The 16,414-nt window shown below is 36.2% G+C and overlaps 2 protein-coding genes across 8 annotated transcripts in view; both read left to right on the forward strand.

Annotated features, from left to right (window-relative positions):
- The window catches only part of RP9 (RP9 pre-mRNA splicing factor), a 214,575-nt gene that overhangs the window by 95,887 nt on the left and 102,274 nt on the right, over positions 1 to 16,414 (forward strand). The gene's annotated exons all lie outside the window — the stretch shown is intronic.
- Positions 1 to 16,414, forward strand: part of NT5C3A (5'-nucleotidase, cytosolic IIIA) — a 55,649-nt gene that overhangs the window by 33,298 nt on the left and 5,937 nt on the right. Inside the window, exons 1-6 of one of the 5 annotated variants that reach the window (XM_040472296.1) lie at positions 1,278 to 1,395; positions 2,121 to 2,216; positions 5,932 to 5,986; positions 12,202 to 12,300; positions 14,676 to 14,745; positions 15,840 to 15,886. In XM_040472296.1, the coding sequence (XP_040328230.1) occupies positions 5,951 to 5,986; positions 12,202 to 12,300; positions 14,676 to 14,745; positions 15,840 to 15,886 (252 nt within the window). In that variant the 5' untranslated portion in view covers positions 1,278 to 1,395; positions 2,121 to 2,216; positions 5,932 to 5,950. Of the gene's footprint in view, positions 1 to 1,277; positions 1,396 to 2,120; positions 2,217 to 5,931; positions 5,987 to 12,201; positions 12,301 to 14,675; positions 14,746 to 15,839; positions 15,887 to 16,414 lie in introns of those variants that run through there. The other 4 variants (XM_040472297.1, XM_040472299.1, XM_040472298.1 and 1 more) reach the window with 4 other exon arrangements.

Consider the following 16,414-nt stretch of genomic DNA (forward strand, 5'->3'; position numbering starts at 1 on the left):
TTCAATGAAACTTAGTTTTCATTGTGTTCAAATTTTTTTTTAGCAAATCCATGCATGGTCTTGATAAAATTTGCAGTGTAGGCAATATGAAGAAAAACATAAAAATAAAAATCACTTAAATCCCAGTGCCCTGTAGTAAAGGCTCATAACATTCTAGTGACCACTTAGCATGCATCATGTATTTTTTCATGTATCTTAAATGCATCATGTATTTTTTCATGTATCTTAAATGCATCATGTATTTTTTCATGTATCTTAAATGCATCATGTATTTTTTCATGTGTCTTAAATGAGGTAATCTTTTAAAAATTGTGATAAAATACAACATCAAATTTACTATTTTAACTATTTTAAATATTTTTAACGTTTACTTATTTTTGAGAGAGAGAGAGAGAGAGAGAGAAAGACTGAGCAGGACAGGGGCAGAGGGGGAGACAGAACCTGAAGCAGGCTCCAGGCTCTGAGCTGTCAGCACAGAGAGCCCGGACCCAGGGCTTGAACTCACAGACCACGAGATCACGACCTGCGCCAAAGTTGGATGCTTAACTGACCGAGCCACCGAGGCGCCCCTGTCTGTTTTAACTATTTTTTAAATTTTTTTTTCAACGTTTATTTATTTTTGGGACAGAGAGAGACAGAGCATGAACGGGGGAGGGGCAGAGAGAGAGGGAGACACAGAATTGGAAACAGGCTCCAGGCTCTGAGCCATCAGCCCAGAGCCTGACGCGGGGCTCGAACTCACGGACCGCGAGAGCGTGACCTGGCTGAAGTCGGATGCTTAACCGACTGCGCCACCCAGGCGCCCCTGTTTTAACTATTTTTAAGTGTACAGTTCAGTGGCATTAAATACACTGAGGTTGTGCAACCATCACCACCATCCATCTCCAGAACTCTTCATTTTCCAAATTGAAACTTTGTACTCATTGAGCCAGTGGCTACCCATTCTCCTCTCCCCCAGTCCTTGGCAACCGCAACCTATTTTGTTTTACCTTCTGTTGCACTATAGTTTCATACATAAAAGTGCATATACCACAAGTACACTGGCAACCAAAAAACAGGATGAGGAAGGGAGTATTTGTAAGTGTTAATATGGAGGCTCTGTTTTTCTTTGCAGAGCAAGTTGCCAGCTCTAATAGTACAGATTTACCTTCTCTTAAGTGTCACATTATTTCAGTTGATAATTTTCTGTTGACTGGCTGGGGACTAGCTTAGAGCTAGCAAGTGTCACCCAGAGCATAATAAAGCACTGTGTAGTAATGCGTCACAAGACTGTTTTTGCATAGAGCTTAGCCAAGGCTTTTGGAACCGCCCTCAGTTGCACCTTGTGCTATATTAGTACTTCTCAGACAGGAAGAATTTTCTTTCGCTGGTGTAGCTGGTCCGGTTACTTTCAGGGTAAGTGTGTACAGTTCATGGAAACAAATGAGTTTCTTTTGTTTAACTTTATCTTTTATTTGGTTCAGTATCTTGGTGACATTTTAGGCATTTAAAAATACAAATTAAGGAAATAAAAATAGAATAAAGCAGTATAATGCAAAACTTTAACGTTTGCAAAGATATGAATATGTATAACCTTGCAGTGCTTTGGGTCTCAGAAATTACAATTTATAGGATCTAATTTTAAGAGCTTCTTGTTTCACATATAAATGTTAACTAAAAGCAAAGTACCCTCAGAAATCTCTTCTCAAAGGGGAAAAAAAAAACATTGTAAGATCCAATTTTGTTGTTCATTTAGTTGCTCTGTGACTTAATTTTGCTGATTGCTATGCTTTGTGTCCCTAGGATTAGGAAGCATTTATTATGGCTAGTAATAAAGATAATTTTTATTACATGCCTGTGAGTTTTAGCCAAGATATCATGGAGTGTAATTATATTGGTGTGTTTTAGGAATTGATAAAAGCTGGATCACAATCTCTAAGGTTTATAACAAATTGTATATTGAAAATTAAGATTCAAACATATATTACTGTAAAAGCCTAGAATGTTATGGTTAACTTAGATTTAAATAATTGAATTTACCTTATTTTTTTATAGTTTTTTTTCTTTTTTTTTTTAATCAGGAAAATTAGGTAATACAGCACACCATTTCTTAAAGCAATTTACTTGGTTTTTATTGGCAGTGTATATCCAAGCCCTGCATCCCTGGATATTGCTTACCACCTATGCTGTTGTTCTAGGACAAATTCAAGGACAGAAGAACTCAGAGTACCCTTAGGGTAATCAGTATAAATTACTTAATTTCCATGTGCCTTGGTTTATTCCTCTTGAAAAATGCTATTAGATATTAAGGCAGTGGGGGTGGGAGGATATATGAATAAATTCTAAGCTCTGAAATTGTGTATTTTCTTAAGTGTCCATAAAAGTCTGACCGAGAAGCCAAGTTTTACTATTTAAGGAAATTGGTGTAAATTCCCAATTTTTAAATAACTAGCCTTTGAAATCTATTTTTCTTCTATCTCCTTCTCTTCCTTTCCCACCTTTTCCTATTCCGTTTCTTTTTTCTTTCTCCCAACAGGCTTAGGAAAGACCTGAGAATGTTCAGTTTCATTTTTGCTTTATGTCTGTATCGAGAAAGTTTCACTTTCTAGTTTGTATATATTTTTTTCCCTGCTGCCTTGAAAATCTAATTAGGGAGAATTATTTAAATGCTTCATGAAACTGATTTACAATGCTACTGAAATAATAAACTTACAGTTTTATTCCGTGTCCTAAGAAAGTGTCATTATTAAAAACGTAAGCTATATCATAAGTAATACAGGTTGCTGGAAAAGTGTAGCAAAAATGGATTCATTTGGAAATTTAGTACTGTTGCTGATTGATACCCTGTCCATATTATAGTCATACGCATCTTATGTAAGTAGTGTGCAGTTTCCCATTCAAACTTCCTTTACCTTATTCTTATATAGTGTAAATGTTTCTGCAAGTATCACAATTAAAGCAGCCTCACAACATTTTAAACCAATGTTAATGAATTTAATCTTGTTCACTTTTCCCGTAAGACAGAGTCAAGTAGGCCTTTAAAAAGTATTCAGTTTGCCTTCAGATACTTTAAAACTTGTATAAAGGCAAGTAAATTTTTTCATATAGATGTAGAAATTTTCAGTCATTGATTTGTAAATATCTTTCCAAGGTAAAGTTAATGATCTCAGAAGGAAGTAACCATGATAGCTAATTCAGTTACCCAGTTTGTGCTATTCAAGCGAAGTTCTTACCTCTTGCTTCAGATTCTTTGTAATAAACACTGTTAGCGCAGAGACCTTAACCTCATAGTGAAGGCACACAAAGTAATTATTCCAATTTCCACATTTTCCAGTCCACATTTAAAATTCCAAAGACTTTGAAACTTCAAAACTTCCCGTGAAGAGAGTTCATAGTTGCAGGGTAGTATTTTCTATTTTTGAACATGTCTTCTACACTTGATGTGTTTTTTTTCCAACAGCTCTTCTCTTGAAGCATCTGCAACAGATGACTGTTGGCAAAGTAAGCCAGAACATTATATACCAAGTATAGGCTTACAAGCCTATTGGTTTAAAAATACCCTGCCCTAATTTTCAATGTCTTCCTTAGAATAGTGCCAGAATGCTGGCATTTATGCCTTAGTCTTTACACTTTTGTAATGATAGAAACAATGGGGTGATTTTTGTATTAGGACAACAGTATCACTTTATGTGATATTATCTCTGAACAAGGATACATTCTGGTCAGATTGCCAGTGAGAATTGGGGAGAGCAAGGATGTTCAGTTGAAATTTACATGGTATCCATAAACTATTAGGTTTACTTATCAAAAATATGTCCTAAAATTGGCCATTGTCAAATTTCTGTTTGTGTTTTTTTTTAATAAAATACGAAGAGACCATGAGAAAGACAGTTACTTTTTCAAATAACACTGGCTTTTTTTTCCTTTTCTTTTATTACTAAACATAAATGCTCCAAAAAGAGCAAAATTGGGGGGGTGGGGTGGTGAAGAGGAATGGGCTGCCTGGCTCTGTGTAACAAAAACATCTGAGATTCCCAGATATTAAAATGTATTCTGCACTGCTTGAATTCTCTTTTCCTTTGGGTTTTTCAGATGTTTCAGGGTACATGGTGTTTTTGTAAACTCTACGGTACTTTATTATTTTTTTTTTAATGTTTGTTTATTTTGAGAGAGAGAGCATGTGTGCAAGCAGGGGAGGGGCAGAGAGAGAGAGAGGATCTCAAGCAGGCTCCACACTGTTAGTGTGGAGCCCGATGTGGCGCTTGAACTAATGAACCGTGAGATCATGACCTGAGCTGAAATCAAGAGTTGGATGCTTAACTGACTGAGCCACCCAGGCACCCCAACTCTACTGTACTTTAAATAGTGCTTTCAGACAAATGTAGACTCCTTTTCAATATTAAACATCAAAGGAAAACCATAAGCATATTGTATGCTTTAGTTTCTATAAATGAAGAAACAGATTTGCAGGCAACTTCCATGACATCTTCTTTGTTTATGAGGATTGACAGAAAGGAAGGGTTACTTCAGTTTGACTACGATCATCTAAAGACTACTAACCCCCAAACTACCATTACAATTACATTTTCAGGGTAGTGATCAAAGCTTTTATGAGTTATAGATACTTCTGCAGATAGTACATTATTTTTCAGATGTGAAAAATTGGAAGTATCTTACTATTTGGAAATACTGTTTACTTAGCTCTAAGATGCCACCAATCATAAAACCATTAGCTTACAAACAGCCTTGGGGGGGGGGCAGGAAATACCTTTTTATAAGACATTTCCTAATTTAATGCATTTAAAATGAAAGGGGGAGGAATGAATTTGAGAATTTGAGAAAATGCTACAATAAATTTTAATTATAAAGAACACATATATAATGTCCAACTTTTAAGAAAAAAGTTTTTTCCCCTTTTGATAAAGTTGCCCTTTTTATTTACTTTTTAATTTTTTTTAAGTTTTATTCATTTTGAGAGAGCGTGAGTGGGGGAGGGGCAAAGAGAGAGAATCCCAAGCAGGCTCTGCACAGTCAGAGCGCAGAGCTGAACATGGGGCTCAAACTCATGAACCATGAGATCATGACCTACGCCAAAACCAAGAGCCGGACACTCAACTGACTGAGCCACCCAGGCGCCCTTAACATTGGCCTTTTTAAGTACTGCTTTTGTTAAAAATTTTTACTTACCTAAAGTAAAAGTAAAGTCATTGAGGAACAAAAGTATGTAAATTTCCCTAAGAGTGATACTGCAAAAATGAAAAAAAAAATAATAATGATAAATATTTTATTTTATTAAGAGATATTTTAAAAACTACTCTTTTTGGTTTAACAAACTGATATGTATAAATTCCACCCAAACCTGTAAAATGATCATTCAGTTAACAAACACTATCACATACTTATTCTGGGCCAGACACTGTGCTAGATTCAGACACACCTCAGATATTAATCACATCATTTCACAAAATTAAAGAGTTTAATATGGGACAATTAAAAAATAAACTTGACTTTTGTGTATTATGTTTCTCCTTAAGTTCTATTCATATATTCCTTCATTGATTCAGTAATAGTAATGCATAATTTTCCCACAAACTTCATCTTTCTATGTAGAGACAATGTTGGTAAAATATTCTTGTAATAAAGCATTTTCTTGCAAATGTAGACTTTCACTTGAACTCTTTAGTCAAATCTCATTAACACTATATAAGTCCTTATGGGAGAGCTACAAATTTTTCATACAGATTTTTAACTCCAGCCTTTGTGAGATAGAGAAAATCTTTGCTGAGCTTCTTAGGAAAGGAAAAAAGTTGCCTTCAGTAATTTGGTATTTAAATCAAACCAAAAGTACCACCTTACTATGTCATTAACATGCAGGAACAGCCTGAAATATATGTATGTCACGTGTACTTTTTTTCTCTCTCCTTTACTGTGACATCACCTAGGGAAATCCAGAAGATTGGATAACCAAGAAATGCCTAATCAAGACTCTGCTGTGCATGTGAAAATGGTGGGTATTTGAGTATTCCCAGTTCCATTTATTAATGGTGAATCTTCACCACTTTTACCTCTGTCTCTAACTAGATCATTAATTATGGGACTGTAACTTTATCCAGATCTCCCTTCACAATGTTTCACACACAATAGAACCTCAAGTATTTGTTGAATTGAATTTCACCTTACCTTTGAAAAAATTTTTGCTTGAAATATAATGTGTATTGTAGTGTTTCTCAGCATATGAAATGGTTACCCCATTCCTTTTTGTTGTAAATTTTCCTTGCTCAGCAAAAACACACTTAAATCACACAGCATGAGTTGTTGTATATTCAGCATCTGAATAAAAACAACAAATGTTTAAATTAAAAAAAAAAAAAACTTCTTGTGTCACAGTAGAGTTCATTGCATTGTAGACATTAGGAAAAGGAAGAAAAAATAAAGGTTTTGGAGTCAGAGCTGGCTTCAGATCTTAATGTAGTCCATAAGAGCTGTGATACCCTTGAAAGAGGGCAACAGTCTCACCTTTAAGAAATGGTATGAAACCACCAAACTCTTGTTGATTTATTCATATTCTTTTCCAGCTTTATTGAGATACAATAGACATATATAATTGTGAGATATTTAAAGTATACAATGTGATGATTTGAGATCTGATATACATTGTGAACCCATCTCGTTAATACATCTATCACCTCACATATTTACCTTTTTGGGGGGTGGGGAGGAGAACATTGAAGTTCTACTCTTAGCAAATTTTAGTTATACAATAGAGTGTTATAAACTATAGTCACTGTAGCATACATTGGATTTTTAGACCTTATTCATCTTATAAATGAAATGTTCTTATTTATATTTAATGGAAAAGTATGTAAAGTGCCTAATAGCACAAAGTAAGCACTCAGTAAATGTTAATTAACTATGTAAGTAGCATTTATTTGCATGTGTGGAAAAAATTATATCTTTTGCATATTCACCATGGTAAAATCCTAAAAATAAAAATTTCCCCCTCTCTTTTAAAGAGGACAACTGTCCCACGATCACCTTCTATTTTCTTTTCTGTTTTGTTGTCCTTCTTCCTCTTCTCTATTTTTTTCTTCCTCTTTCTTTTTTTTTTTTTCATTTGAGTCTGTAAACCAGAACATGACTTAGCATGCAAACAGCTTTGTGTCACAATTAATAAATCTCTGTGTTCAGCTTAGCTGTCCTCATCCAGCGTGCAACACGAAGGGAAGGCTGCCTCAAAGTACTGATTAAGCTGCCATCGGTGTAGTTATTGCCATTAGGATAGAACATATGAAATTGCTGTGCTTTTGTATGTTGAATAGTCCAACATGGGCAGTTTTGATTGGTTCAGCCAGATACATCATTCAGCATGGTCTTTCCTTCCATTGCCTGGTTAGCATTTGATTCTTTGCTATTGAATGTTTATGATATGTAGAATTAAGTCAGTCCAAACTTTTTTTTTTTTTTTGCTTGAGTTGATGTTTTTTAACCAAAATGAATAATAGTGATGTAGGAATGTCCTACCGTATAATGTGTTGTTACCTGGGTCCAAAACCCTCTAGCGTGTCTTCTTTGGAAGTAGCACTGTAGTCAACCCACAAAGAGACTGTTGAAGGAAAACAAGCCCCAAAAACAGGTACATATTTATTTACTTTTTACTTTTCATTGCATTAATTTGCACAGTTTTTACCTTTGGTTTTGCTTTTCTAAAAATGTTGGTAACATCTTTTAGGTTGACAGCTCCTTTGGATGTTATTCTTAACTTCTTATGATCTGGCTCCAAATCTCTTTCCATACTTCACACACACACACACACACACACACACACACACACACACACACACCTCCATGTACACTAAACTTCTAAACAAAGAGAGCTATTTATCTTTTTCCCACTAGACCCTCCACTTTGACTCTTGATCTCAGCATATACAAGTCCTGCTTCTGTTTGGAAGCCTAGCTCAGTTGGTTCTTCTTTTGGCCCCAGCGGAAATAATCTCAGTGACTTCTGTTCCTCTTGCATTTTATCTGGACATCTGGGCAGTGGATTTCTTATTTGGGCTCCTGTATTACAGACCATGTTAGAGAACATGCACTTGGAGCATAAAATGTTTATCTTACTAAAATTTTTGTATTTCTTACAGAGCTGCCTTGTACTTAATGATTAAATGGTGAATGAATCAAAGAATTTGGCCTACCCTCCCTTAATATAGAGACAGGCCAAATGTATGGTAGGCAGGGGGAGATGGCTATCACTGTAATTTAGTAATGCATAATCTTCCAAATAAATCATAGAGTCATCTATGTATGAGGGTGAATGTACCAGTCTGAATAGGTGACTTTGGATCTAAACTTTCTATGTAGCTACATGAAAATTGTAGTGCCCCCTCCTTTGTATCAATGTAGTAATGAAATCTTTTGCTTGTACCCAATATGAACACTGGAAAACAAAAAATATTTCCCCTGAGAACTTTGGACAGAGATCTTTAAGTCATTTAAACTAATTTTTATTGGGCCATTTTCAGAAAATATAGGTAAAATTAGGACACTTTTGTAACTGTACCATGTAGATCTCTGTTATATCTTGTCTCAGTGTATCTGCAAGATAAAGATAATATCAAATCAAATATTTCTGTAGAGTTGTGAATAAAACTGTATAGCTTTGAAATCAACTTCTTTAGAAATCACTGCTTTTTTGAGTAAGGAAGTAGACTAATGATTCGGAGATCATTTCATCTGTACAAATACATTTTATTAAAGATCAGCCAGAATACATGTATTTTAGGTTTTTGTGAGGTCATCTTTAGGATTGATTCAGATTTGGCTCCAGTCAACCAAAATGCCCTGATTCTTGTCAGGAAAACTTTACTCTTTCAGCATTTTACATTATGGCCTTATGAAATTAATTTATTTTCTTTTGTTTGTAAGTAATGGACATTTTTAGCCACTTATTTATTTTCCATAAAATTAAGTTGAAAAGTTTTCAGACAATTCAAAATAACTCGCCTTTCAAACTTGAAGTATCATTATTTTAAGTGCTACCAAATAGGTGTGTTTTTGTCCAAGAGGAATATGGAAGGGATTTGAGGAGGTACCAAAAGTGTGTGATGTATGATGAATGTATATTCCTGCAGTATGCTTCTTAATGTTCTGGTATTCTGATATTCTTTGACACATTTCATATAGTATTTTAAAATTATATTTCTTAGGTAGAATTCTAAAATATTTGAGTAAAATGCACAGTATCTCAAGTTCCTGAGAGATATTTATGATATACTTTGGTGACATTATATGTGTATCGTGGAAGTGGGAGGGAGGGATGTAGGTATTATTGCCATATAACCCAAAGCAGAGACGTAATTATCATTTTAAAATTTCTTACACTTATACCCTCTTTCCTATTGTGTTCTTTGGAGAAAGTTGCTGCTCTTCCGTCTGTTTTCATCACTGTGATTTCACCTTGGTGTTATTTGGGTATTTCCTACTTATTTATCTGAAAATGAATGGCTTTGTGTTGCACAGAAGCAGGGATATCAATGCCTCCATCCTCTGGTTGTCTTTCTAATAGTTTTTAACCTGGCAGAAACGGGCTTACTTTGAAGTAGCCTTGGTACTTTTTTCCTATCCGTTATCTGAAACAGGTTATACTATCCTATTGAAAAAAAAATGTGTTTTTTTTAATTAATGTATTGTAGAATGTGATTTGCATGAGACAGGACATCTTTGTCAGTATGGACACACCAAAATGTTTAATTCTCTTGGTGAAAATATAGTTAGTGGCATATATCTGCTGTTGCTTTCATATCTTCTGTTGTTTTCAGTAATGGGTTAGTTATTAAGTCAAACATGGGCTGACTACTACACATCTGCCAGTTAAGGCAGATGTAAGAGCAGAATTTAGTTGTTAGGAAATGAACATACTAGTTGAGGTATTTGTAAGGGAGCTACAGAAGTGATGTTCCAAAACAGCAACAGTTTCTAAAACTCAGCGGGAAAGCAATAGCGTTGTAAGTGCTGTTGATCATCATATCTCTGACATCTAGTGTCTGACACAAAGTAGATACAGGTAAATATTTGTTAAGCAAATTAAATGATTAACAAATGAAGAAAAGGAATATAGGAATAAATGCCTATTTGCTTTTCTCATCTATTGAAAAATCACTATAAAATGAATATTTAGGTAACCTTTATTCTGTTGACACCTTTAACGTACAATTAAGTTGAAGAATCTCAGTATGTAGGTTAGTTGCATTGCAGGTTATCCTATTCTATTTAAATATGGCTTTAAAAAAATTTTTTTAACATTTATTTATTATTGAAAGACACAGGGAGACATAGCATGTGCATAGGAGAGAGGGGGGAGACACAGAATCTGAAGCAGGCTCCAGGCTCTGAGCTGTCAGCACAGAGCCTGACGCGGGGCTCAAACTCACAAACCACAACATCATGACCTAAGCGGAAGTCGGACGCCTTACCGACTGAGCCACCCAGGCGCCCCTAAATATGGATTTTTAAAATTAAGCATATTGTAGGATCTTTCATTAGTGGAAAAAAGTGTTAATGTTAGCATTTCTCTTTCCTGTGCACTTCTGCATTTATCTTTCAGTCTTAGGAAAACATTTTAGCCTTTTCTGATTTTCTAATTTTGGTCATTATGTAGAGAGAGCAGAGGACCTGAGAAACTTAACTGGTCACATGCTCTTGGAGCAGAGATGTAAGGTCTAGGGAATTTTTTATGACCATATCTGTGATACACATGAAATATGCTACTATTGATGGTAACATACCCAGAATAATAGCATATGAAGTAAATAAAGGTTACTGGATACAACCCAGTATGGAACCTTGATTTGAGGTTCTCTTACTATCTTTTCATGCCGTGGAGCTATTAACTGCCCCATAATCACACCCCCCCCCCCCCACACACACACACACCCTGCATCTTCTTATACATGTGCTGTAAGAGCACTGTGCTTGTGTGTTTTACTCTGGTCAGTTTCATTCTCCCTGTGATAGGGTAGAAAAAAGAAATAATAATTAATGTTACATTGTTGAGCAACACTAAATCCTTAATAAACCGCTTAGTAGCAACCTAAGCCCAGGTGGTCTAATATATTTTTTTTTTTAAGTAGGCTCCACACCCAACATAGGTCTTGAACTCTCGACACCAAGATCGAGAGTCTCCTGCTGGTGGTCTCATACCTTTTAGTAGTTGTCTTAACTTGAAATAAATACTTTGTAAAATTTAGGCCAAGAACAATGAAATTATTTAGGATTTAGCACAGTAAAGGCACAAAGATATTGAAGCACCTTTTCAAGTTAAATATATTTTAAAAATATTTTAGTTACCTATACAAAGATACACTTGAGGACAATAATACTTTAACATTTGTTACCTTTCTGCTAAGATTTTTTTAATGTAAATATAAATAGAAGCTGAATCTTAAGCAGAAAGATCTTATAAGAAAACTGTCACAAAGTTCAGATAGTCTCCATTCCATTCTGGAATTTTAGTTTGATTAATGAACTCTGTTAAAAACATTTTTATAGCTGTTTATGAAATAATATTAATTTTAAGAAGCCAGATGCAAAAGTATATGAGAATGACATAAACTGTGCATATACACGCATGTTTGTAATCAAAGAAAATAATGAAAAATATATTTAAATGTTTACTAGCTTATCTTCAGGTCGTAGAATTCCAATGTTTATTTTCTTTTTTATATTTTTCTGTTATTTCTGTGGTAACCATGCACAACTTTTATAATTAGAAGGATTACACTTTCTGACAAACATAATCTTCCGGATGGAAACTGTTGATGTGCTTCAAAAAATTTTGTGTGTATGAATGGTAATTTGATATGATGGTTTGCTTTTTTTTTTTTAATAGTGCCTCACCGGGGCGCCTGGGTGGCGCAGTCGGTTAAGCGCCCGACTTCAGCTCAGGTCACCATCTCGCTGTCCGGGAGTTCGAGCCCCGCGTCAGGCTCTGGGCGGATGGCTCAGAGCCTGGAGCCTGTTTCCGATTCTGTGTCTCCCTCTCTCTCTGCCCCTCCCCCGTTCATGCTCTGTCTCTCTCTGTCCCAAAAATAAATAAAAACGTTGAAAAAAAATTTAATAGTGCCTCACCGTTTTTATATCTTAATATAAGCTTCTGCTTGGTATCAAAAGAACCTGGGAAAAGGGGAATTAAAGGTAGTTAATTAACTTCTTTTAATTTTTTAGATGCCAGAATTTCAGAGAAGTTCGGTTCGAATCAAGAACCCGGCAAGAGTAGAAGAAATTATCTGCGGTCTTATTAAGGGAGGAGCTGCCAAACTTCAGGTGAATAATTATCAAGAAGGCTTTACTATTAAACCTTTATTTTTAATGTTCAGGCACACGCGTTCATCCATTTTGCTAAAATCTGGGTAATACTAAGTACTAAGCTAATTAATGCTGTGCAAAAGTATTAAGCCATTTTTTTAAAAATATTTATTTATTTTGGGGGAGAGCCCAAGCAGGAGCGGGGCAGAGAGACGGAGACAGAGGATCTGAAGCAGGCTCTGTGCTGACAGCTCAGAGCCTGGAGCCCCCTTTGGATTCTGTGTCCCCCTTTCTCTCTGCCCCTTCCCTTCTCACACTCCATCTCACTCTCTCTCCCTCTCTCGCAAAACTAAATAAATATTAAAAAACATTTTTTTTAAAAATAATGTGTATTTATTTTGAGAAGAGGGAGAGAGAGAGTGTCAAGCAGGCTTATCGCTATTAGTGCAGAGCCCCATGCACGGCTCTGTCTCACGAACTGTGAGATGACCTGAGCCGGTATCAAAAGTCAGAATGTTTAACCGACTGAGCCACCCAGGCACTTCAGTTTCAAACCATTGTAAGAATAATACTCAAGGGGCGCCTGGGTGGCTCAAGTCGGTAAGCGCCTGACTTCAGCTCAGGTCATGATCTCGTGGTCTGTGAGTTCGAGCCCCGCGTCGGGCTCTGTGCTGACACCTCAGAGCCTGGAGTCTGTTTCAGATTCTGTGTCTCCCTCTCTCTCTGACCCTCCCCCGTTCATGCTCTGTCTCTCCCTGTCTCAAAAATAAATAAACATTAAAAAATTAAAAAAAAAAAAAGAATAATACTCAAATTTCAAATTAAGTTCAAATTAAGATGTAACTTTATTAGTGAATAACTGATTTTTTTAATTCTTTGAAAAAACTTATTAATGCTTATTTTTGAGAGAGAGAGAGAGAGAGAGAGAGAGAGAGAGAGAATGTGAGTGGGGAAGGGGCAGAGAAAGAGGGAGACACATAATCAGAAGCAGGCTCCAGGCTCTGAGCTGTCAGCACAGAGCCCAACACAGGACTCAAACCCACGAACCATGAGATCATGACCTGAGCCAAAGTCGGATGCTCCACTGACTGAGACACCCAGGGGCCCCTCATTCTCTCTCTCTTTTTTTGAAATGTTTGTTTGTTTGTTTGTTTGTTTATTTTGAGATGGAGGGAGAGAAGGGGTGTGCAGAGAAGGGGCAGAGAGAGAGAGGGAGAGAGAGAATCCCAAGCAGTCTCCACGCTGTCAGCACAGAGCCGGGGCTTGATCTCACAAACTGTGATATCATGACCTGAGCCAAAATCAAGAGTTGCATGCTCAGCCAACAGCCACCCAGGTGCTCCCCCCCAAATTTTTCCCTTTTTAAAACACTTCTGAAAAAGTATTTAACCCAGTCACCTAAGTTTCAAGAGCTGGTAAACTGTCTCCATGTATCAGTATCATTCATTCATTGGTATGCTTTAACTACATAGCAAGTTAAATAAAAAATGTAATAGTATCAATAACTAAGAACTTCATACCATTTATTTATTTATTTACTTATTTTGCACAAATAGTATATGCTTTTTATTGTAAAACACATTATATGAAATCTGTTCTCTCAATAAACGTTTAAGTGTTCAGTACAGTATTGTTAACTCTATGTATATTGTTGTACAGCAGATCTCTCAAATCTCCTCATCCTGCATGACTAAAACTCAATCCCCACAGGACAACAATTCCTCATTTCTTTCCCTCCCCACACCCCTCCCCTGCCAGCCACTGACAGCCACCATTCTATTTTCCACTTCTATGAGTTTGACTAATTTAAATACCTCACATAAGTGGAATCATGCAGTGTTTGTCCTTCTGTAAGTGGCTTATTTCACTTAGCATAATGTCCCCTCAAGGTTCATCCATGTTGTATAGTATGACAGGATGTCCTTCTTTTTAGTTGAGAGCTTCATATAATTTAATTGCTTCCACTGCATTTTTGTACATTGACTAAGTAGTTTGAAATTTTGCAACATTCTATCTCTATCAAGAACAGTAGCCCAATCACCTGTAACTGAAGATTTCCCTACCAATTAATCAGATTTTTTTTGATGACAATGCTAGAGCACTGGAGGTATCACTCTGTGGTTAAGAGAGCTCCCAGGACTTAACTGCACGGCAATACCTTCAGTGCCCTGGCATTGCCACCAAATAAAACCTGGTTAATCAGTACAGGGATCTGAGTTTGCAGGTGATGGGGCTGCTATTCTTGATCAAGAGCTGCAGTAGAAAGCAGAATGCAGCGAATAACCAATAGTGGATGTTAGGGACTGAGCACAGTCCCATGCCTCTAAGTGCAGTACATGTCTAGCCTTGGTGGCTGTATTTTCCATAATGCCTTTCCCCCCTTTTTTTTACAGATAATAACAGACTTTGATATGACACTGAGTAGATTTTCCTACGAAGGCAAAAGATGCCCAACATGTCATTGTAAGTGTGGCGTTCATAAACAAATTTCATGAAAGTGATTCCGTTTTCAGATCCACTCTTATCTGTATTATCTATGAGATTGACTGCGGTTTGCTCTTCTTTTTGGACGTTGAAAATAAGAGGACCTGCCTTTTTCTTCTTATATTTCGAGGGTTTGTTTTCCCCCATGTTATACAAATGGGTATTATCACGTATGGTTTTGGTTACAAAAGGAATGAAGACTTCTGAAATTTTTCTCCAAATGTGGTCTGTTCATTATTTAATCAAGAAATATTTAAATGGACTTTAAACTTTGGATTAACCTAATATTTCTTAGAAATAGCATTTTTCTTTTTTTTTTCCAACGTTTATTTATTTTTGGGACAGAGAGAGACAGAGCATGAACGGGCGAGGGGCAGAGAGAGAGGGAGACACAGAATCGGAAACAGGCTCCAGGCTCTGAGCCATCAGCCCAGAGCCCGACGCGGGGCTCGAACTCACGGACCGCGAGATTGTGACCTGGCTGAAGTCGGACGCTTAACCGACTGCGCCACCCAGGCGCCCCAGAAATAGCATTTTTATCAACTACTGTTTTCTAAGAATGTCACTGAATTTTTGCAGTGTTGATTTATAAATTAAGTAAAAGAGTGACTAAATAAATATCAAGTTGTGTGTTTTCCAAACTTGGCAGTCAGTGTTAAAAATAATCCTCTTCAACCTGACAAGCAGTGATACAAGTCCTCTCATTTATTGGCGCTGCATGTGTAGTTTGAGAAATTGTTTTGATAATTTATATTAAAACCACTAGAAATCATACCCTTTGGCCCACCGATTCTTGGAAAATTTTTAATGAAGTCCTTCTAAATGTAGGAAAAAAGCTTTAGATCCAAGGTTTGGATTTTAAAGCCATTGGATCCTCTAGCAATGTCACTGTTTGGATTTTAAAGCCATCAGATTCTCTAGCAATGTCACTTGTACCATAGCACTAAGACCAGAAGTTGTAATGACCATGCTAGTGGACTTGGCACTTAAACTTAAAAGTAGTGAGTTATTTAAAGTAGTGGTAGCATCAATCAGAATATTTCTTTTAATGCTAGTTTGCTTTCACTCTTCAGATGTCATTGACAACAGTAAGCTGGTTACAGATGAATGTCGGAAAAAGGTAAACACTAACAGTAATCCAGAGTTACTCAAAGACTTCATTAGCCTTTTGGCCTGAGAAGTTCTTCAGGTTCATTCACACAAACAATGGATATAAAGTGCTTATCACCGTACCTGGCACATAGTAAACACTGAATAAATATTAGTTTTATTGTGTGGATTATACATACTCAACATTATTTTAAGGAAAAAATTAACTTTTTAACAAAGACAATAAAATTAACATGAGAAACTTTTAGTTGATTATCAAAATATTCTGATGTCCTTACATTAAGTGTACATTAAAACAAAAGTACTTTGATTTTGTGTAGATATTGCTCCTTTATTTATTTTTTTAAGTTTATTTATTTATTTTGAGAGAGAGAAAGAGAGAGAAGGGGAAAGACAGAGAGAGAGAGAGAGAGAGAGAGAGAGAGAATCCCAAGCAGACTCCTCACTGTTAGCACAGAGCCCGATGTGGGGCTTGATCCCACAATATGTGAAATCATGTCCTGAGCCAAAATAAAGAGTCAGATGCTTAACCAACTGA

The sequence above is a fragment of the Herpailurus yagouaroundi genome, unplaced genomic scaffold (assembly GCF_014898765.1).
Source record: "Herpailurus yagouaroundi ecotype Mexico unplaced genomic scaffold, PumYag 100, whole genome shotgun sequence".
Lineage (NCBI taxonomy): Eukaryota > Metazoa > Chordata > Mammalia > Carnivora > Felidae > Herpailurus > Herpailurus yagouaroundi.